The following is a 22,243-nucleotide window of genomic DNA, read 5'->3' on the forward strand; positions in this document are numbered from 1 at the left end:
AAATTCTGGAATGCAGGTTGGCAAAACCGTGCTGAGTCAAGTACAGTGTGACACGCCGTACAGTGTGATTTCCAGTGACAGTGACTCAGTCATTCACAGCGCAGTGTGTGTGGGTGGTTTGATTCCCTCTGACTCATCTCCCACGTGCTCTGCCAGTGACGCCCACACCACCTGAGTCACACCATATATGGAGAGACCGGCGAAAACGGCCAATTCGCAGCAGAACGAAGGGGCGGGGGAGTTGGGAGGACGGATCAAAGAGCTTTGTATCTAGACATCAAAATCCCTCTCGTGTGCAGCCTATATGAAAAATAGAACAATACAAGGGGGCACATACTGCCATATATTTGATTTACAGTTTATATTTCAGCGTATTTAAGTCATTTTAAAACTGATTTACAAAAACAGGTTGCAGACGAGTGATAAACCAAACCATGTTTTCACAAACCAAAAAACATCAAAATTATGCTTGCACAGACAATGATACATAACCCCAAGCAATACAAATACATTTGGGTTAAAAATTTAAAAAGACCAGAAATCAGTTTTGAGAGCCGCGAGGTAAAGGCAGCAGTGATGGAGCCAACTGCCAGGTGTGGCAGCTGTGTACCAAGCCATGGCAGACAGGGTTTCTGCCTGATAACAAAAAGACTAATCACAAACTGCCATCTTCAGAATGTCAATTATCTGTTTCTGTCCATTCAGAAAGTCTGTATGAGGAGCAGTAATTACTGAGGACATTCCCCTGCCTGTAGCCTGTCTCTGCAACTCATAATTACTGCAACCGCCCCAGAGACCACTGCTGTAGAGACTGGCTTATCACACTCACATAAATGCAAGACAGGGATACATTCCTATCTAAAACAAACAGGTCTGTCCTTAAGATCGCTATGTATATCAGGAATATCAGGAATTCATGAGTTTTCCAGCTATATGCATGCTGTATTTAGTTATAGGAAATAATAGGATGCCTAAAAAAATGAAGGTGTGAAATGAACCATGTTATAAAGGGTCCTTATGCAGTTTGAGTCATTCTCTATACCAAGATCAGTTTCAGAATGCCCTTTTGTTACCTCTAACTCTTCACTTTATCTACAGCATATTACATTTACATTTAGTCATTTAGCAGACGCTCTTATCCAGAGCGACTTACAGTAAGTACAGGGACATTCCCCCCGAGGCAAGTAGGGTGAAGTGCCTTGCCCAAGGACACAACGTCATTTGGCACGGCAGGGAATCGATCTGGCAACCTTTTGATTACTAGACTCCTTCACCGCTCAGCCATCTGACTCCCGTCATATTAGTCAACCCAGACTTGTTCCAGTGAACCAACTGAAAAATAAACTAACCTTCCAATGAACTAACAATGTTCAGGAACAGCAGACTAATGTTCCTGAGGGATGATGGATGCAGACTTTTGCCTGGAGGGGAAACTGGGAAATGAAAAATATGCTACTGTACCATGATACCATCTGCTTTGCAGGGCAGACAAATCTGGGTCATAGTGGAAGAGAACAAGCTTTGTTAGGGTAAGAGCTCATTATCTCCTACGGGAGTAGAGAGATAGAAAGACATTCAGGATTGTGTATGTGTGTCATCAGCTTCAAGTAGGACAATGAGGCATTAACATATGAATGGGTGAATGAGCATATCTTGCAAGCACATACAAAAATCACATGTTCACACATCCGAGACAATCCTAAAAAAATAGGTTAGTGTAAGGTGACTTCCATACGTCAGTGATACGTACTCGCAGTGACGCGCTGACTCTCTGATGCTCTACAGTCTCTTCTCACCTTTCCTTACACTCGGTTGGGCGAAAAACGCCCCCCCTCCCACCCTCTCCACAAGACGTACAAAGGCGTGCACGGTCACATGGTAGATGTGTTTGTGACGGTGGGTGCTGTGAGCCACAGAGAGATTCTGATGAATGAATCAGCTCTGCTCACGTCGATAACGCAGAGCTGGAACCCAGAGGCAGACAAGGGAGGGAACAGAGGAGGAGAGAATGAAGGGAGGGAGGAAGAGAGGAGAGAATGAAGAGAGGAAGAGAAGAAGAGAGAATGAAGGGAGGAAGAGAGGAAGAGAGAATGAAGGGAGGAAGAGAGGAAGAGAGAATGAAGGGAGGAAGAGAGAATGAAGGGAGGAAGAGAGGATGAAGGGAGGAAGAGAGGAAGAGAGAATGAAGGGAGGGAACAGAGGAAGAGAGAATGAAGGGAGGGAACAGAGGAGGAGAGAATGAAGGGAGGAAGAGAGGAGGAGAGAATGAAGGGAGGGAACAGAGGAAGAGAGAATGAAGGGAGGAAGAGAGAATGAAGGGATGAAGAGAGGAGAGAATGAAGGGAGGAAGAGAGAGTGAAGGGAGGAAGAGAGGAAGAGAGAATGAAGGGAGGAAGAGAGGAGGAGAGAATGAGGGAGGAAGAGAGAATGAAGGGAGGAACAGAGGAGAGAATGAAGGGAGGAAGAGAGAGTGAAGGGAGGAAGAGAGGAAGAGAGAATGAAGGGAGGAAGAGAGGAGGAGAGAATGAGGGAGGAAGAGAGAATGAAGGGAGGAAGAGAGAAGAGGAACATTCTACAGGAATGAGGAACCAGTGAAAACATCAACAACTCTTTCCCGTTTCAGCAATTAAAGGTCAAACTTGCAGTCGTTGCCACAGCCTTCTCACTCCCGAAATAGCCACCGAAACAATATCCCTGCTCATTTTTATAATGAGATTGAGACATAGTGCAATTGGATGCAGAAATGCTGTTCTAGTGAATTCGTGACTAGGGACCGCACATTGCTGACCACTGCCACAGTATGAACCTTGAGAGTGATTAGCATGGGCTGTGTCAGCTAGCACAACCCACAGAACCATAACATTCATCACTTACGGGGAAACATCCTACATTAGAATAAAAACATAATTATATAAAATGCACTTACTGCATTGTCTGCCTAATGTGATATCTATGGGTTATGACTCTCGGGTGGTGACATGTGTTGATAATAAATAATAAGCAGCTACTAGCATAAACATCTGAAGTGGTGCCTGTAATCTATTGCTAATGGGTCGCAGAAATTAGCTGGCTGTGTTGGTGCAGGGGGGGGGGGCGCAGAATGATGAATGGCAGACTGTGACATTGTATAGGATCTGTTACAATAGAGGATTGTTCCCTAGGACCCTCGAACCGGCTTGCTCACTCACACATACTCCCACACCCCATCACATGACCCCCCCCCCCACACACACACACACACACACACACACACACCCTTCATACCCTGAATACAGCATGCTAGCAAGGTTCTGGTACTAGTTCTGCTTGCTTTGTCTGCGGTTGTTCTTGTTCGTCTTGTTGTTCTCGTTGCTCCTGTGCGTCGGCCAGGTGGGCGGCCATGTTGTTGACCTGCCTCTCCTTCTCCCCCAGCTGTCTCTTCAGGGTCTCCACCTCGTACTCCCTCTTCTTCAGCCTCTCCAGCACGGCGCTCTTCTTCACGGACGCCTGGACGTTAAACGAGCCGCAAACCAACATTCGGAGTCAACACTTACGAATACGTTTCACCAGCGTCACATCTGCACTGGGCTTGACGGTGAGGAAATTCAGGTTAACCGCCCTCACACCCTCCAACCCAGGAATCCCCTTCTCTGAACCAGTACTTAGCTAATGTAATTTACACAACTGCCCGCAGTGCTGGTACAGTGTGTGAATTATTAATAAAGGAGAGCAAGACTGCTATCGATCTTCCAGTTCACATGGATAAGCTACGGTTCTGGCTGCAGAGCCAATGGGGAGCCGACAGAACATGAGGCGAGGATCAGATTTCCCTATCTCCGATTTTTAGTGGCGTGTACAAGCACAAACAATGTGAAAATATGAGCGTGTTATTAAACATAGTGTAACTGGGAGGTTTGTTTTCAGAAAACCAGGAAAGTACCTCTGGGTCGTATGACATCAATCTAGGGTGTTAACGTTTTCTTGTCAACAGTAAATTACTTCAGAGTTGACCTCATAGAACGTGTAGAGTGAGGGGAAAGCAAAGTATTCTGGGGTGGAGCAGCGGTCTGTCAACTGACGGTAAGAAGGCCGAGAGGCCCACAAAAAGTGTCAAACCAGCCATTTGTTATGACAGAGGGCTATGAAACTTCCCTGTGTGTGCGCTTTGCGTGTGAGCACGTGTGTTTTCGACTGCATCTGTTTGTCTCCGGCTCACCTTCTCACTGGCCTCGGTGGGCACACAGCTGTGAGAGGCCACTCTGGTCATCTTCTTCTGTGGTTTCTCCTGACTCATCATCTGTGGAGGAGGATGGGAAGGAAGAGGAGGGTGGGAAGGACGAGGAGAACAGTAAGAGGAAAGAGAGAGGAGGAGGAATACGTTAAAGAAAAGAAGATGGAAGGTGTGTCAACATCAGTAAGTTGTGGATAGAATAGATGCTGTACACATCAGGGTAACGGTAAGCAGCGTGTACAAGACAGGTGTTTATGTGCTTGTGTATAACATTTACCGAGTCTAGTTTACCCACCTTTACCACAGGCTCCATCAAAGTTATAATTATAGAGATGTCAGTTACATTCCCAGTCTTAGTGTTGATACCAAGAGTGCTGACAATGGTATTTACATAATAAAAAAAACAGCACACACACTATGTGCATTAAAAGGCTGATGCGATTAACACCCCTTAAAGTCCTCTCGCACTGAAAACGTGTTGTTCACGTTAACCCCCAACCTGGGATTAATTATGACACATTAAGCCGAGTTTATCTTACTCATGAATCTGGAAGATTAAGCTTCAATACACATGAGTGGGTAGCGAGAACTGTTTACATTCGGTTATGCCATCAAACACTGTTTGCTTAAAGGACACTACCTGTAGCCTGGGAACCAGGTGAATCTGCAAGCTAATGTGTATCGTCTCTGGCAGGTGGGTCTGGCCACCCTCCCATTCAAACTGATTTCCTTCAGGCATTAAAATTGCCTGGCCAATCACAACCGTTCATCTATTATGAGGAGGGTTTAATACAATTGTTGTATAGAGGAGAAACGTTGAGGCATTTTTGTACACAACCGAACACAACAAAACAACGCCTTGTAGTGACGGAGCGTGGCCACGTCCATTGCATACCGTCACACTAACAAACTGTGAATGAGGTCTAAATCATGACGGGTGGGGTTAGGCAATTATTCATGAACAGTACACTCAACGACAAGAATGGGTTTTGTTTTAGTATTAGCCTAGTTATTAATCCAATGCCTTTGTTAGAGTTCCATATAAACAATGACTGGGCTATTATGATGCTACTATGACTATTATGATGCTAATGTAAATTCATGTCCAGAGGTTCTTAAAAAGTCTCTAAATATTCCATTGTTGCATAGTTGCCGGCTCTGCCCACAGTTTACTGCTGTCATAAGAAGATGCTGTTGTTGTCCCCTCTGGCACCATGGATGCATGGGATGATTATACAGCATGCAGGAAGTACTCAGTGAAAACCCTTATTAGATTTGGTCAGAGGCTACTAGCTCTAACAGTGTGTTTGGATAGGAGGGCTGAGGACCAGCACTGTAAAAGCTAACGTTGTCATTGCGTGAAGCCTGGACCATGTGGGAGAGGTGGAGTGAGCTGAGGGTGGCACATTGTGTTGCCTGGGCTTCATCTGGCCATGTCCAGGGGGGTATTCCAGAAAGATGGTTATGCGACATAACCGGGTAAGTTAACTCTCCAGCTGACACACAATGTTGCAGCAACTTACTGGCAATGTTGCTACAACGTTGGGTGTCACATCATGAGATAACTTACCCGGGTATGTCACGGGTAACATAACTGTCACATTAACTGCTTTTTAGAATACCCCCCAGGTTCACCGTGGTATACACCATTATCGTCTCAAAAATGAATGGGCCCATTTTCACTGTGCTAGCGTCTTATGGTGGCTACATAGTCTATAAGGTACAAAACATCCCTGTGACAATAGAGAGTAAAATCCTAATATTAAGCATGTTTACACAACTTCTTAAAATAGATCTGTGTCACAAAACAAACTTCCCCCTGAAACACAATCCTTTATTCAGTACAACTTCCCGTCTGTCAGAATGGGCAGAGTTGCTGTTTTTATCAGATAATACATCATAAATTTTCCCCTGTGGTCAAACGTTTCTTTGTACAGTCCCCTTCCTGGTACTGTACCTTGCGACTCCTCCCAGTAGAGCTGCAGCTTGTCTCCTGGTCTAGCAGACTCTGGGTGCGTCTCAGGGCCTCGCGGAGCAGGGAGCTTTCCTGAGCCTCCGTGTCCAGCTCCGCCCTCACGGTGTCCAGCCTGGCCTGCAGCTGCAGCCCCTCCGCCTGGCTCTCCCTGGGAACACACAAAACACACTTATCATAATGAGTCAGAGCCTGTTAGAAATCCACCACTGTTTCTCACTGGTCGAAGTGCTGCTGTAGAGACGGGTGTGTCTCCCTCTAAACCAATTTGTCTACTAATTAGACATGTCCCCTGGACCTAGCTTATACAACCCAGCGTAGAGTAACTGCCTCCGGGCAGCAAAATATCGCCACGATGCCCCTCGTTAGAGAGTCCCTGAACAGTGACTCATAGGCCAGATGTAACAGATGCAGATCTTGGGGGTTCCCCTCAAGCTCACTGAGTAAGAGCATACCATTCGCAGGGGCCTGGCATCGAGTCCGACTGAAACCATTTCCGCCTCGCCCACCCTCTCTCTCCTTGCTTTCCTGTCTCTCTCCAACTGTCCTATCAATAATTGAAAGCTGAAAAAAGGCCAAAGCTAAAAACAAACAAACAGATGTCCAGGCTTAGGCCCTGTGGACTCGCCTCCCTGACCTGAGAGAGCTGATCACCCGGCCGTACTCCTGCAGCTGGGCGTCCCTGCGCTGGGCCTGGCTGTGCTGGACGATCATACGGCTGCGAAGCAGCTCCAGGTCGCGCTGCCGCAGCGAGCCCAGACGGGTCCTCTCCTCCTGGGGCAGGTGCTGCAGGGACAGGCACCCCTCCAGCTGGGCCTCGCTCAGCTCCAGAGCCTCACACAGGGCCCGCGCCAAGTCCAGGTACTGGGTGGTGAAGAGGGGGGGGGGGGGGGGGGGGGGGGGGGGGGGGGTGGGAAGAGAAAGAGTGAGATAGAGGAAAGAGAGAAACAGACAGAGGGAGAGACACAAAGACAGAGAGAGAGAGAGACAGAGAGAGAGAGGAGAGACAAAAAAAGAGAGAGAGACAGAAAGAGAGAGGGACACAGAGAAGATTCAGTGTCTGACTACTGCGAGCTATCGTGGTTTCCCAGCATGCTCCCATACTCACAGTCCTCTCGCTGAGATCCAGGGCATCTGATAGGTCCAGTCTGGCTGTGCGCTCCAGGGTCTCCTCCCCCAAATGTCCAGGGACCTGTGGCCAGCCATTCTAAAAGGACATTACATCCAATTACACAGAGGACATTCACCATGTCTGCATTAGACAAGCCAGGCTGGGTTCTAATATCATGTTCATTCACTGAATTCCACGGCTGACTGTGACACAGCAGTGTTCTAGAAGCAGTTGGCGTCGTACTGTTGATGTATGGAAGCTTGTTGTCGTTGGAGACCTCTGGAAGCCGAGTTGTCCAGTCTCACCCCTCTGCTGCCTCTTCAGCACCCCCTGCTGGCCAGACCGCCCTACAGCCACCACGACAGGACCACAGAGTTACATTTACATTTAGCAGACGCTCTTATCCAGAGCGACTTACAGTAAGTACAGGGACATTCCCCCGAAGCAAGTAGGGTGAAGTGCCTTGCCCAAGGACACAACGTAATTTGGCACGGCCCGGAATCAAACTGGCAACCTTCAGATTACTAGCCGGATTCCTTAAGCGCTCAACCACCTGACTCCCCGAGTCAGAGAGAGTTACGCCAGGACAGACAAGAGCAGAGGAAAGCAGCAGGAAGGAGATGTTGCCCTCTGACCTTGCTTGCTCAGCGATAGCGGCAGCTCCAGGGCTCGGATCCTGGCTCGCATCTCTTCCAGGGCCTCCCTCTGCTGCTGGATGACCTTGTCGTGACGGTGACCTCTGCACTTTGACCCCTGCTGTGCCAGCTCCCCCGTCATGGAGACAGTAGCCACATCCTGGAGAAACAGGAAGTGGGAGGTGGCGGTAATTGCATGGAGGAGATTTACATTTACATTTTACATTTAGTCAGGAGATTATAAGGATGAGGTGTCTACAGCACAGGGAAAGCTCTCTGTTTGGGTTATCTGGTTACATCTGCTGAGTGTACAGAGTGGGATGGACATCACTGGTGGCCTAAGGGTCTGGGGTTAGGGAGTCCGAAAACCTTTGAGCAGAAGCTTATTCCCTCCCTGAGAACAGGGTCAGCTGTTTTGGGAGGAGGATTTACGAATCCAAGATTATGTTTTCTGTCTCTTAAGATTAGCTCAAATCTGTCCATTGTGGCTTAAAGTAAGCCCAAACAAGCAACAGAAAGTGTTCTGCTTTACTGCAGAACAAATATACATAAACACTTCTGCACTCGCCATACGGGGCTGTTTGTGTCAGTTACGCTTCACTGCAGCCCGAGTGTCCTTCCCTTGCAAATATGTGGTTGACCACATAAACCACGCTTGGAGCTACAGAGACAGCTATTGTGTCTCCCTGGTGTGAGTCAGAAAGTTGGAATGCACCCCCCCGCTGATAGCACACAATGCCACTTGACTGTCTGCTCTCCGCTAGAGATTGTAGGCTCTCCAGAGAGCCGGTGACAACAATAACTGGGCATGGGGGTGGGAGATGATGGATTATGATAGATATTTAAAATAGAAGTGTAGGTGTATGCTCTAGCATTGTACCGATAGTGTAAGCAACTGCAAAGTGATTCATGTTGATGTAAATATAATATACGAATGGCTGTGACACAGCGTGGGCAAGACTCATTGTGGGCTTCCTCATATAGCTGCCCGTCCACAGTCTGAAACCCTGCAGTTGTGTTCTTCTGCAGTGGTGTAGCGAAGGCAAACACTGAGGGCCTTGAGCTTTTCTCTTCATCCTACAGAAGAGAGGGAGGAGGGAGGACAGGGAGGGACAGGGACATAACTCTACTCTGTCACCACACCGCATCACAGCAAGAGGGAGTAAACGAGAGTCGTTCTTCCAGTGCGTAACAATGGATGGGACTGAGCCTGAGGTGTGGTACTGCAGTAAAGAGATGCTTATCAGATCCTGTTCAGACTGGCTGGGTAGACCCAGCGACGACAGCCTGCCTCCTGCCCCCGCTGGGCTACCACACCACCACAGACCTGGAGCTGTTCAGGACTACGTCGTCATTCCTCCTGTGGCTCTGCGGAGACGTTCCGCCTACCTTGGTGTGCTGGGACAGGCGGGCTACAGCCCGGTTCTCCTCGGAGTCCTGCGTTCTCTCCTGGTCCGCTCTCTCAGAACAGACCTTCTTCTCCAAGTCCACCTGGCACTGTCTGGTAGGATCCAGCACACAGAAGAACATGGCGGTGGGCTGGGGAATGCTTATGAAGTATGGAGGTGTTTGTTGGTCGAACTTGTGTTACTGTGTGGACATTATCACACTGACTTGGCCTGTTTGTTTGCTCACAGTTGATGTTGAGGTATAGGGCCGTACCGTAACTACTGATGTCCCTACCAAAGCTTAGATCGAACCTACGAGCTTGCTAAAAATACATGATGAAAAGATGTTTTGGTTGCTTAAAAAATGCTGGGGGAGTATGGGATAACTAGACCCCTGGTTATAAGAGGTTTTGCCCCTCTATCCATTAATCTCTAGTAGCATAGCTGGGGAGGCATAAAGCGGTAGTGTATGTATGGAGACAAAAATCTGTGCTCCATATTTATATCAGCTACCTACCTAAGCTCCGCCCTCACAGTGGTCAGCTCCTCCCCTTTCTGCTCCAGCAGCTGTGACATCATCGCCAGCTTGTCAGTGAGCGTGCTCAGTCTGACCCTCTGGTCCTCCACCAGGGCCCTGTGCTGCTCCACCTCCAGTTTCTGCTTCTCACTGAGCTCCCCTGCGCACACACAAACACACACACACACGCACACACACACGGGAGGAGACACAGATACACAAAAAACACAGAAATCTTAGTCTGTGGTACAATGTTCAACAAATGTGTGTTATGTGTTCTAACCATTCCCAATCCCCAAACAAAACAGCGTGTCACATGCTAGCTGGGAGGGTGTGGTCAGTGTGTAAGACAGCACCTGTCATGCCTGAGATCCTGGCGGTGGCCGTAGCCAGGTCACACCTCAGGGCCCCGATGATGTCACACTGGCTGCATGCTTCCAGCTGAGACTGGGCCAACTGAGCCCTGCGGACACGAGGGGAGAGATGGAGAGAGAGAGAGAGAGAGAGAGAGAGAAAGAGAGAGAGAGAGAGAGAGAGAGAGAGAGAGAGAGAGAAGAAGGAAGGGGTGGAAAGATAAAGGGGAAGAGACAGAGAAAGGGGATGAGAGAGAGAGCAAGAGATTGAGATAGAGAAAGATAGAGAGGGAGAGAGAACAAGGCAAGGCTTTTATTTAATAAAAAAAACTGTTTTGATGCATGTTATAGCCATGTTAGGTAGGAATTTCAGCAGTGATCCACACAGGCAGGTGCATGGACAGATCTGTTCAAGCAAACAAGTCACACACAGACAGATCGAGAGTATTTGAGATGTGTGAGCAAATAGTTACAATGCACTGAGCTAACACAGAGCTAGTTAAACAAGCATCACTTTTCCAGGTAATTATGTATAAACATATGACCTTCTAAAGTGGATGTTGACACTGTCAGAACCTCTAATCTAATATTTGTGGAGGTTTATCACATGATTAGAACTTCTCTCTAGTCTGTCTCAGTGATAAATGTTCTTCGCAGAACCCCCTAGAATTTAATTTCTATAATTGCTCGTCTTCAGACTATGGCAAACAGCCTCTCACTCAGGGATACTAAGACTTCAGATTTCAAGTAAGTGAGTCTCGGACGTCAAAAGTAATCCTCAAATGGATTTTAAAACGGGGCGAGATTACACTTCAGGGAGGCAATTTCTCAGAGGCTGATCCCTATGAGGATCATGCACGATTTGGAGAGATTATGTAAGCAAACCATGACTCATAATGATACTGCTCTTCTGATGAATGATTCAGGAGGTGGGGCTTGGCTGGGCTATTCGTGGGACGACAGAGTAGATGACACTCTCTTATGTGGGATGCAATCTATGTCTCCTGTATTGGTTTCTGCACTATTTCAGTCGGTGGTTGAAGCCTTAGTTTAATAAACGTGACATAGGAACTTTTTTACCTTAGTAAGGTGTTAGCTCACCTCAGTGATGTCATAGTTGACTTCTGTGAGGTGATAGTTTACCTCAATTATGTAATGGATGAGTTCTGTGAGGTGATAGTTTACCTCAATTATGTCATAGTTGACTTCTGTGAGGTGATAGTTTACCTCAGTGATGTCATAGATGAGTTCTGTGAGGTGATAGTTTACCTCAATTATGTCATAGTTGACTTCTGTGAAGTGATAGTTTACCTCGGTGATGTCATAGTTGACTTCTGTGATGTGATAGTTTACCTCGGTGATGTCATAGTTGACTTCTGTGAGGTGATAGTTTACCTCAGTGATGTGATGGTTTCCTCCATGGTTGTTAGTTTTGTGGTCTCAGATGGACTCCCCCTTCCCTCGACCTCCTTTCTCTCCAGCTTCCCCTCCAGATCTAGGGTGAAACCATTACACAAACGATATTAACATGTTTAGATGTAAATGATCATATTTTCTCACTAGTATAGTTTATATGCACGGCTCATACCTTTGTGTTGCAAATCACTGCCATCTAGTGACACACACGTATCATCACATAAGCTTGTGACACAAAGTCAAATTGATACTTATGGTAATTTAATATAATAAACTGAACACTTGCATTCTGAAGCACTTCAGTTATGGTGAAAAACATGTTGGGCAATACTTAAAAACTAGTACCAATATACAGACTTGAATACGAAATGCAATACAGACAGTCAATTCTCCATATGGCAAGGATAAGGTGATGCCAAGCTCGGACCTTTTCATACAGATGGGGCCTGAAACCAGCCAGCTACACAAACACCCACCAAGCAAGATGACTGGCCAGACTGCCGTCTAGACAGACAGACAGCCAAACAACCACAGGGGACAGACAGACAGTCCGCTCCCCTTCCCCGACCTCTAAAACAACCACAGGGGACAGACACAGTCCCCTCCCCACCCCTCCCCTCCCCTCACCTCTAATCTGCTCCCTCAGAGTGCTCCTCTCCTCCTCCAGGCTCCAGGCTGTGTGTACGCTCTCCACCCAGCGCTGCTCCAGGGCCACAATCGTGTGAGCGTGCTGCCTCACCTGCTCCCTGTACTCCTCCTCCTGCACCCTGTAGCGCTCCCTCTCCACCTCCTTCCCCCTCTCCTCTGCCTCCCTCACCCTCCCCTGCCACTCCTCCTCCCTCTGGGCCACCTCCTCCTGGAGATTGGCACGCACCTCAGCTTCCTGGTTACGGGCCTCCTCCTGCAGGGCACTCTGGGAAATGTAGTACACATTAATGACAATGTGCCACACCGTCTGACACCAGAACAATTTGTACATGTGCACTGGGAATTCTTAAAGATCTTTACGGTGGACAGGGGGTACGGGTCAAGCCGTCCCAGCCTCTGGCCCCCTCACCTGGGCTTGTTTGAGTGCCTCCACCTCCCCCCTCAGGTCCTCCAGCTCCCTCTGCCTCGCCTCCTCCTCCTGCTGCCCTACCGCCACCTGACAGAGACCAGGGACAGTTAACACAGGTTTCCAGTTCACATTGAATGCTGTACATCCGCAGTTTCAAAAGCAAGTCATTACAATTCATCATATATCAAGACACATGATCACATTAAGATCTCAGTGTAGAATATGCAATATCTACCCGTGGCTGTAGAAACAAGTGAACAAGCTAAGTGAATACACGTGAAATGTAACTCCTACCTGCTGTCTCACCTCCTCCAGCTGCTCTGTGGCCGTGGTCAGCTGGTCCAGCAGCCCTCTGCTCTGCCCCTCCCTCCCGCTCACCTCCTCCAGCTCTACCTGCCCAAAACACACGCCTCTGTGACCTACACACACTCCTCTGTGACCTACAGCAGACGTTTCCTCAACCCTGGACCTCAGGCCTCCCGGAATGTTCTAGAATCTAGATGTTTCCCTCTTCCAACACTCCAATAAGACTTGACTGGGTTAATCTCAGGTTTCTGCTGAGCTTGATAACAACCCAGTCATTTGAGCCAGGTGTGTTGGAGCAGGGAAACATCTAGAACATGCCGGGCAGAGGATCCAGAGGATTGAGAAAGGCTGACCTAATGGTATCCACCCCTGGCCAGCTTTATGAGTCCAGCCAGAGAGACCAGAGATGCGTCTGGTCTTCTCTCTGGCCCTGAGAACCTTGCTCATACACGTACCTTCACCTGCTGCAGCTCTGCCTTGCATCTCATATACTCCTGGCTCAAAGCCTGAATATCACTCAGGACTCCTGTGGATCACAGATGTAAAGAGGCGTTGACTGTGAGTTACTTCATGAGCACTTCCCAGTATTGATCAGTAGACAAAATAAAACGTCTGATGCGGATGCGGTTTTTCTTTACTGATCTAATCTAATCTGACTAATTCTGACTGATATAAATCTTACATTTCATGTCATTTAATACATTCAGATGATCATAGTCTATATCGAATGAAATGCAATAGGTGAACCAAATACTGGAGTCGAACCCCCTCCAGCCGTCCCTCCCCACCTGTGTCTCCAGGACTCTCTACGCCAGCCTCCAGCAGAATCTGGCTGGTGGACTTTAGAAGGGCATGGTGGGCCCCCAACAGAGAGAGTACGGAGGCCTGTACCCAGGCCAGAACTGGACACACACCCTCCTCTTCCTCCTGCAAGGCAGACATCGCCCTCTGCAGGGCGTCTGAGGAACCAGCCTCCTGGACGAGACTCTGGAGAAAGTTGAGACAAAAATCCACTCAAATGTTAACAAAAAAACAATCTTAATTTGGATAAAAGCATCTGCTAAACAAAAACGAAATCATACAAAAATAATCCTACTCCTACGTGAACTACCATTTTTATTAAACAAAATTGATTACAAATATAAAGTGTTGATATATGGTGTTACCTGGCAGGACTCTAGTCTGGTCCTCAGTGTCTCTGTGTCTCCTGCTGCGCTGTCTCTCTCTGTGAGCTGGTGCTGCAGCTCTGCTGCCCTCGTCTCCAGAACATTCCGCTGCTCCAGCACCTCCGTCAGAAGCTCCAGCTCCTGCACATGTTACATCTGATACTGATACGATTCACTTGGCAGATGCTTTCATTCATAGTAACAAAGAGTTCACAGGAAATCAAGTGCATTGTTTTAGCAGTTTTTTTTTTTTTTTTTTTTTTTTTCTTTGGTTATTAAAACATTGTTTTCAGCTTTATTGTACAGTTAGAAATAGACATAAAATTGGGGAGACAGAGAGGGTCACTGTGTTAGGATTTCAGCTCATTTGGTATCCACCCTCCGACTCTGGCGGCCCAAACTGTCTAGTTTATAATTTCCTCACATGCTCAGGTTCATCTTCTCTATTTTCCTACTGACCTGCTTATCTGTCAAAGCATCATGGGACGTGGAGTCCACATCATCAACATGTAACGCTTTTAGCAACTCGCAACGAAATTGCTCCACCTGCACAAACCACAAACAAAAAGAGTGAGAACATCCACACTTATCAAGGAGTCCTTCTGTAGTCCAAACATTCCTGGAAGAAGTCTCAACCATGTAAGAGTAGGAGTTACCCTGTGCTCCACCAGCTCAGCTTGGCCTCTCTGCTGATCCCTCTGCCTCTCAGCTGCAGCCAATAGGGAAGCTTGCTCCTAGACATACCAAGACCCGGCAGGAAGTTTGTAAATGTCTGACAGGAAGTATGGAACGACTGCCATGTCCCTCGTAATGTGTTTACCCCATCATGACAGGAATGACTCACCTCGAGTTCTTTCTCAAACCTGCTTTTCAAAGCGGCGTTCTCCAGAACTCGCTGCTCCAGACACCTCTGCCTCTCCCTCGAAGAGACCTCCAAGTTCTCAATGCTCTGTCCATCAAATGAAAGAGTCACATTTCTCGTCTGTCTTCCTGCCTCTCTATCTCCCTGTCTCTCTGTCTGTCTTGTCTGTCTGTCTGTCTGTTTGTTTCCACATGGTTCAGCAGACATTGACGTTTCTCAGTGAAGCCAGGGGAGACAAAAAAAGACCTACGTTCTTCAAAGTTGACACCTCATTCTGATAGACAGCCAGCTCATCCTGGTGCCTCTTGGTCATTTTGGTGAACTGAAGCAGAAAAGAGAGCGAGAGATAAGCTAGAGCTGGGTTCAATCTGAATGTCAAAGACACACAGGGTAAAGAGGTGGACCTTGGTGGCGTTAGCTCCCAGCTGTATGTCCTTGGCTCTGATGTCCTGTCGGAGTCTGTCCACCTCAGAGGCCAGATTCAGAGTCTGCTTGTCCCTGGAGGCCAGGTCTCTCTGGAGGCTAGCCACCAGGCCTGGCAGAGGAGGGGAAACAGAGAGAAACACTGAGAAATACTATACTTACCGCTGCATGAAAATGCTCTGAAGACACACAGAGCCGATACACACATGTACACACACCGATACTCTCTCACACACCCACAAGCACACACACACACACACACCCATACACACACACACACACCCATACACACACACACACACACACACCCACACACACACACACACACACCCATACACACACACACACACACACACACACACACACACCCATACACACACACACACACCCACACACACACACCCACACACACACACACACACACTAAACCTGAGGCAATGCTGCCGTCCCTCTTCAGTCTGTCCATCTGACCTCTCAGACTGCAGATCTTCAGGTCTTTCTCCGTCACAGAACGCCTGGACATCTCCACAGAGTTCTGCTGCACCTCCAGCATCTAAAACAAATGTCAATGTAAATCTAAAACATCTAGAAAAGCGTTTCTGTTAAAGATAAACAAACACAGATTCAATCAGGAGCCCACCTGTTCCTTGAGCCGTTGGATCTGCTCCTTCTTGTCGTTGATGTCCCTCTCCAGACAGCGTAGTCTGTGTTTGATCTCTGGCTGGGCCTGGCTCAGGGTCAGCTGATGCCTCAGGGCAGACACCTCGTCTCGGAGCCCAGCGATCACCCCGTCCTTCCTCTGGGACTCGCCCTCAAACACAGCCAGGCGCTGGAGCTCATCCCCCAGCCTCAACAGCCTCTCGTCCTGGCAGCGGATGAGGGGAGGGAGGGAGGGAGGAGGGGAGAGGAGCAGAAGGGAGGGAGGGAGGAGGGGAGCAGAAAGGAGGGAGGGAGGAGGAGGAGAAGCGCAGGAGGGAGGGAGGGAGATTATAAATTCGGCAGCAGATTTGCTAAAGGATTCTACAGTCACGGTGAAGCCCACCTTCTCTTGTAAGAGGTGCTGCAGGGTCTGAGAACCTGGGGAGTTCACTTCGACTTTCTCAGAGGGCCCACTCTGTCTGAGCTTCTCTGCGTTCCCAGTCCAGCTTCCTGCAACGACACAGTCACACCTCACCCCCTACTCCACACACCCCATCTCCCATGATGGCCCTGACACACCCAGGAACAAGGAAGTGAGCCTGAAGCTAAACTCAGCTACCTGGTCTACGAGGAGCGGCCCCTCTCTCCAAGGTCTGCTTCCCCGCCCTCTTGGCTCCAGCACTGGCTGGGCGAGCTTTGCTGGGGGGCCGCGGGGTCACCGAGGAGCCCCCCCACACCCAGGCCACGGGGGCAGAGGACTGGGGGGCCAGGAAGGGGAGCTGGGCAGCAGAGGAGGACGGGGAGAGGAACAGGGGGGAGGGCGAGGGGGTACGGGTGGGCTCTTCTTTCAGCTGTAGGGAGCTCTGATAGGAGGGCCGGTCACTCATAAGAGAGCAGAGGAGCTGGAGAGAGGGGGCGGGGAGGGGGGGGGGGGAGAAAGAGAGTGAGAGAGGGGGCGGGGAGGGGGGGGGGGAGAAAGAGAGTGAGAGAGGGGGAAAGAGAGAGATATGTGCCACACAAGAGACCTACAATAACATCCCTTCCAGGACTGCATCTATCTCGGTCAACATAAGGAAATAACTTCCAACAGTTCCTGATACAGCAATAAGGGCTCTAATCTATGTATGGGGTCTTAACAGATCCCTTAAAACTCATAAATCACCATACCGGAGAAGGGATGTCCACAGCCAGCTGATAGGAGGAGCCTCCGTAGCCAAAGTGCAGCTCGTCCCCTCGGCTTAGACGCACGGCGGCGTTGTGGATACGGCAGCCGTTGACGTAGGTGCCGTGGGCGGAGTTCAAGTCACTGAGGACAAAGCAGCGCTCGGGGTCGCTCCACTCGATAAGGGCGTGATGCTCATCAACTCCTCCATTCTGTCAGTTACAATGGACACTTCAAGCTGTTTCCTTTAACATTGGTTGTAGATTGCCAGTGTAAGCTGGTTCAGATTCATATTTATTTATTATTACTAGTTTCCCCACCCTAACTAGACCCTAAATGTTTGCACTACATAGTGTCGGTGCCAAATCCTAGGCTATAGGCTTAGGCTAGCCTACTTTATGTAGCCTATTCACTTTAACAACTTTCGGAATGACTAGACAGGCAGTGTATGAAATCATACTGGTTTGAGAATGTCTGTTGCGGTTTTATGTAGGCCACCCATGAAAAATATTGTCTGTCATCAAATGTTTGGATGTTTAATATTTTATTGTTATTATTATTATTATTATGTAGGTTAACTATTTCAGAGGTAAACTAAGATCATGACTGTAAGTAACTATGGTGTATTGGAACATGTTGAGTAGTGGAACAGGCTGCATGTAGACTACCTACATTATGAAACTAAACTTAACAAACTTACCTGCAAACATAAATCACAATCCCCGTGTCTTCCTACAGTCGTGGTTTTGGGTTGGAGTTTAAACACCCACCCCGAGGTTTTCAGGTACCCCTTCATCTGTCACAAAGAAACTACTGCCCTTACGTCACACGTCATCAAACGTTCTTACAATAAAACGAAAAATAAATTGTATTTATGGTTCGTCACAGGTTGAATATTTGGACTGTATGTCACTAATATGGTCATCAGTCTTAGAGTAATTATTTTCAGGTGTGAGCTTACCTTGACTGATGTGAAAATACGGCGATAATATACGATTTGGACACAGCAACTATGTATCCTTGCTCAAAACAAACCATTTTGTTAGTATCATCTTTCACGATTGTTGCTGTAAACTTGAATTCAGGCTGTGCTAATAAACTTTCAAAGCCACTTTGGAGCTCAGAAACTTGCACTGTCAACCAAAATACTTCGGACTGCTGATTGTATATCGCCAGCGCCATGGAAACACACCGGAGCCCGCCCTCTCTCTCATCACATGATGGCGGGTGAGGTAGGTGTAGAATTGACCCGACACAAACCAAGACAACAGTACCACCGGGGTTTTGACTTTTGACCAATGCTGCCCCACTAAGGCAAAAGACCGTAACTCACTGGAGTGTAGAACTGAGAAAATTTACTTTTTTGTCCTGCCAAATGTATTGCAGCTGGGACACTGGAAATCTGTCAGTTTGATGTTTTTGTAATTACATAAAAAAATATTTGTACTTTTGAACAATGGTGTCGTGTGTAGCCTAAACAAAGAGACTCAGAAACTGCACAAAAAATGTCTTTATTTGATGCGAACCTAATTAACAGAAAGAATGCGGTAGATACACTCTTTAGAGTTGGATCATGATCTGGAAAGAAATAACAGAATGAATACCATGAATTAATATAATGAATGATAAAGTTAAGAAATGACAACATTGATATGAGCTAAATACATATAAAAGCTAACAATAAATAATGTCACTTAAATCCTACAAATGCCCTTTGGTACAGAACAAAAATGCATGTATAGCCTACTATGGTAAACTAAACTATAGGCCTACAGGGAACATCTGCAGAACAGGAAGTATTGAGTGTTTAGGTCTGTAAGGGGTCTCCACTCACTCTATTGATCCAGTCAACGTAGGCGCTGATGCGGGTGAAGACGGAGGGCTTCTTGACGACGTTGCACCCCTGTCCAGATCCGAAGCTGACCACACCGTGAACCGCCCAGGAGCCGTCAGGGTTCTGGCAGTTCAGGGGGCCGCCAGAGTCTCCCTAACAACCACAGAGGGCAGCCATTTTGTTTTATTTTATTAAGTAAATAGTTCATAGCCAGTCACTGCCAGAAACGAATAACACAAACCACTGTTCGTACATTTTGCAAACCCCTCAAAATATAACCCACAGTTCTGCCTCATAACCCCCAGTATACTAGCCTGGCTGCCAGACCAATTTAGCCCCGCCCACAAAAACATTTGGTCGGGAAGTTGGGTCTGGGATCGCTAGTTCTGGGAAAAAGTATGTCCGAACAGGAGCTGTTCGGACCAATCAAATTGTCAGGGCGGGCTTCATATGATGATGGACAGATGATCAACAGTAACGTAATCAACCACGTCACGTACACGTGGTTGTAGGTCTATCCAATTTAGCAAGAGGCCTTTTTTCCGGGTTAGGTTGAAACACGCCCCATACTCACAGCCCAACAGAGCGGTTTCAGACTCATATTCTGACTTGAATTTTGAGTATGACAACGTCAGGCTACCAGGATACCCCCTTTTAAGAAAAGGACAATGGTGTGTGTTTCTCTGAAAGGGGGGTCATGACTAAAGTAGTAGCTAGTACTTTGTGTACATGAAAGGAGCTAGAAAAATACAATCTATTATTATAATTATTATTATTATAATTATTAAGTCTCACAAAACAGCTGCCGCGCTCCCCATCTCCTCCTGCGCAGACCATTTTGTCCGTCACCATGACGCTCCACCAGTCGTTCTTCTTGCAGGTGGCATGCTCCACGATGGGGAGCAGAGCCTGCTGCAGGATGTCCGCGCCATCTCCGTTGGCTACCAGAACAGAACAAGTTCAACCCTCAGGTCTCATCTCTACTGCTACAGAACAGGTTCAGGGTGACACACTTAGAATCTGATTCTAAATTCTAACCCACCTGAACCAGACAAATATACAATCCAGGGTTCTATAGTAATTTTACTGATGATAATGACCCATCTCTGGGCGGGTATGAAGTGAAATGATTGGCTGTGATTAATGAATGGTTATCCTACTGGAGAGACGTCCCCAGCCGGTGACGTAACAGGGTGTGTCATGGGGCAGGATCTGCTCGAACTTGGGAAGGCAGGCAGGCTTGATGGAGTCAGAGAAGGTGACAGGGGTCCTCAACTTGAGCATGGCAAGGTCGTTACTGAAGAGTCATAGCAGGGGGAAGGAGGGATTACTAAGCATTGTTTAAATAAGAGTTTATATTTAACTATATGGACTTTCTTTCATTTACCTATCTATCCATCATACTTATTTGAACCTGCATTTGTATTTACAGAAGGCATTCTGCTCAAGAGGAGGGTGTTCAGAAACTCACGTGACTCTTAAGGAATCCCACTTCGGGTGGTAGATGATCCTAGCAACACTGATGAACTCAGAACCAGCCTCGTCATCTTTAAGGCTGTGCTTGCCCAGATAGACCTTGTAGATGCGGCCTGATCTGCATGGACACAACCCACAAGAGTTAGCAACTTAATATTAAGCCTGAAAACGTACAGATTGGAGAATTGGTCGTGTTTATTGTTACGTGATGCAGTGAGCAGCAGTCATGATCCACTCCTCAGAGAGCAGAGCTGCACCACAGCTGTGGTGGAAACCACCTACGTCGTACTGGAGGGACACCTGAAACACACAGAAATAAGTATGGAAGAAAACAGGGTTTTGTTCAACCTTATGATACCAAGGCACAGAGTTGGGAGATGAAAAAACGATGGAAGGAAATCAGCGGCATAATGTTTTGAATTTGAAAAGGCATTGAATAATTCATATTGAAATGTAAACACCACCGAATTTGTTGGTTTTGAATCCAGCTCTTAAAAAAATTGAAATATGAATGTATGCCAATGTAAAAAAAAATAGTATACCAAAAAAATCTAGGTTCAGAAATCCAGGTTGCGCAAATTCCAACAGTAAAAGTCTGACTGAAAGAGACAAGGAGAGAAGTGAACGTACCTGCCATGGCCAGCTGTGCTCACGCACGTCTACTCCGCCCACCACCCTGCTTGTGGAGGGGGGGAAGGTGGGCACACCACACCCGTAGGCTGACACACACACACACCAACACACACACACACACACCCACACACACACGTTGCTTTACAGTGGCTAAACAAGGGCGCTACACTACACACTGTACAGTATCATCATAGCATTCATATATCTTTTGATATTAAACCGTTTAAACACATTTTGGGATATTTAAGTTATCAACGATCTACATTTGATGTTTTCCCAAATTACTTAATCAAGGAGATACCCTGTTTAGTTTAGCAGACATTTTGTTTATATATTCAGTTGTATGATATCTTACCACCAGCTACAAGCAAAGCAACAATCATCAACTTCATGGTGCCTCTCTTCTGGGGAGTTCAGCTGAGAATGAGCCTTTATATAAGGTAACGGCATAACCAACCAAAACATATCTGAGGTTCTGCCAAAAAAATAACCTTGTAGATAAATGAAATATTCGTTCCGATATGTCCTAAACCGTTGCACTCAATGTGAAATTCACAGGTGTCATCATGGAATAGGTAAACTGTGCATGTGAATGTGTGTGTGTGTTTGTTTAAGTTTCAGTTTATGGGTACAGAGCGCTCACTTTACCACCAACAATATGATTAATACAAGATGTACAATACTTTATAAATACTGGATCAGTCCACACTGTGAAAACAGACACCATATGGTTCACGATAGCTGCATTTCACATAAATTAATGGCTTATGTTTTGAAAGATACAAAGGCCTAATAATCTGACTAATGACCAGACCAATGGAGCAGTATCAGACTCATATTCTGACGAGAATGATGAGTATGAAAACGTCAGGCTAGTGACTAATGTGAAGATACGGCGATAATGTAGGATATGGATACAGCAATTATGTATCCTTGCTCAAAACAAACATTTTGTTAGTATCATCTTTCACGATTGTTGCTGTAAACTTGAATTCAGGCTGTGCTAATAAAGCATCAAAGCCACTCTGGAGCTCAAAAACTTGCACTGTCAACCAAAATACTTCGGACTGCGGATTGTGTATC

The 22,243-nt window shown here is 47.1% G+C and overlaps 3 protein-coding genes across 3 annotated transcripts; all 3 read right to left on the bottom strand.

Moving 5' to 3' along the window:
* Positions 1–2,534: 2,534 nt before the first annotated feature.
* Positions 2,535–12,379, bottom strand: LOC124478537 (forkhead-associated domain-containing protein 1-like). Its single transcript, XM_047036808.1, has 12 exons — positions 12,230–12,379; positions 11,582–11,681; positions 10,190–10,296; positions 9,834–9,993; positions 9,318–9,429; positions 7,929–8,088; positions 7,537–7,640; positions 7,291–7,389; positions 6,820–7,046; positions 6,168–6,333; positions 4,196–4,276; positions 2,535–3,486 (listed from the first exon to the last, which is right to left on the bottom strand). The coding sequence occupies exons 2-12, from the start codon at positions 11,605–11,607 to the stop codon at positions 3,280–3,282; spliced, it is 1,449 nt and encodes a 482-aa protein (XP_046892764.1). The 5' UTR covers positions 11,608–11,681; positions 12,230–12,379; the 3' UTR covers positions 2,535–3,279.
* A 110-nt stretch (positions 12,380–12,489) lies between these two features.
* Positions 12,490–18,236, bottom strand: fhad1 (forkhead-associated (FHA) phosphopeptide binding domain 1). The gene is made up of 18 exons (XM_047034121.1): positions 18,179–18,236; positions 17,918–18,013; positions 17,223–17,429; positions 16,675–16,957; positions 16,459–16,565; positions 16,057–16,281; positions 15,846–15,969; positions 15,398–15,528; positions 15,244–15,315; positions 14,976–15,080; positions 14,788–14,865; positions 14,591–14,677; positions 14,132–14,272; positions 13,754–13,952; positions 13,421–13,491; positions 12,954–13,052; positions 12,741–12,746; positions 12,490–12,513 (listed from the first exon to the last, which is right to left on the bottom strand). Exons 2-18 carry the CDS (start codon positions 18,011–18,013, stop codon positions 12,490–12,492), a joined length of 2,055 nt encoding a protein of 684 aa, XP_046890077.1. The 5' UTR covers positions 18,179–18,236.
* A 477-nt stretch (positions 18,237–18,713) lies between these two features.
* On the bottom strand, positions 18,714–21,560 carry LOC124476780 (chymotrypsin-like elastase family member 2A). The gene is made up of 8 exons (XM_047034134.1): positions 21,516–21,560; positions 21,158–21,246; positions 20,733–20,827; positions 20,523–20,645; positions 20,212–20,348; positions 19,847–19,992; positions 19,052–19,204; positions 18,714–18,795 (listed from the first exon to the last, which is right to left on the bottom strand). The coding sequence occupies exons 1-8, from the start codon at positions 21,550–21,552 to the stop codon at positions 18,778–18,780; spliced, it is 798 nt and encodes a 265-aa protein (XP_046890090.1). The 5' UTR covers positions 21,553–21,560; the 3' UTR covers positions 18,714–18,777.
* Positions 21,561–22,243: the final 683 nt, after the last annotated feature.

The sequence above is a fragment of the Hypomesus transpacificus genome, chromosome 2 (assembly GCF_021917145.1).
Source record: "Hypomesus transpacificus isolate Combined female chromosome 2, fHypTra1, whole genome shotgun sequence".
Lineage (NCBI taxonomy): Eukaryota > Metazoa > Chordata > Actinopteri > Osmeriformes > Osmeridae > Hypomesus > Hypomesus transpacificus.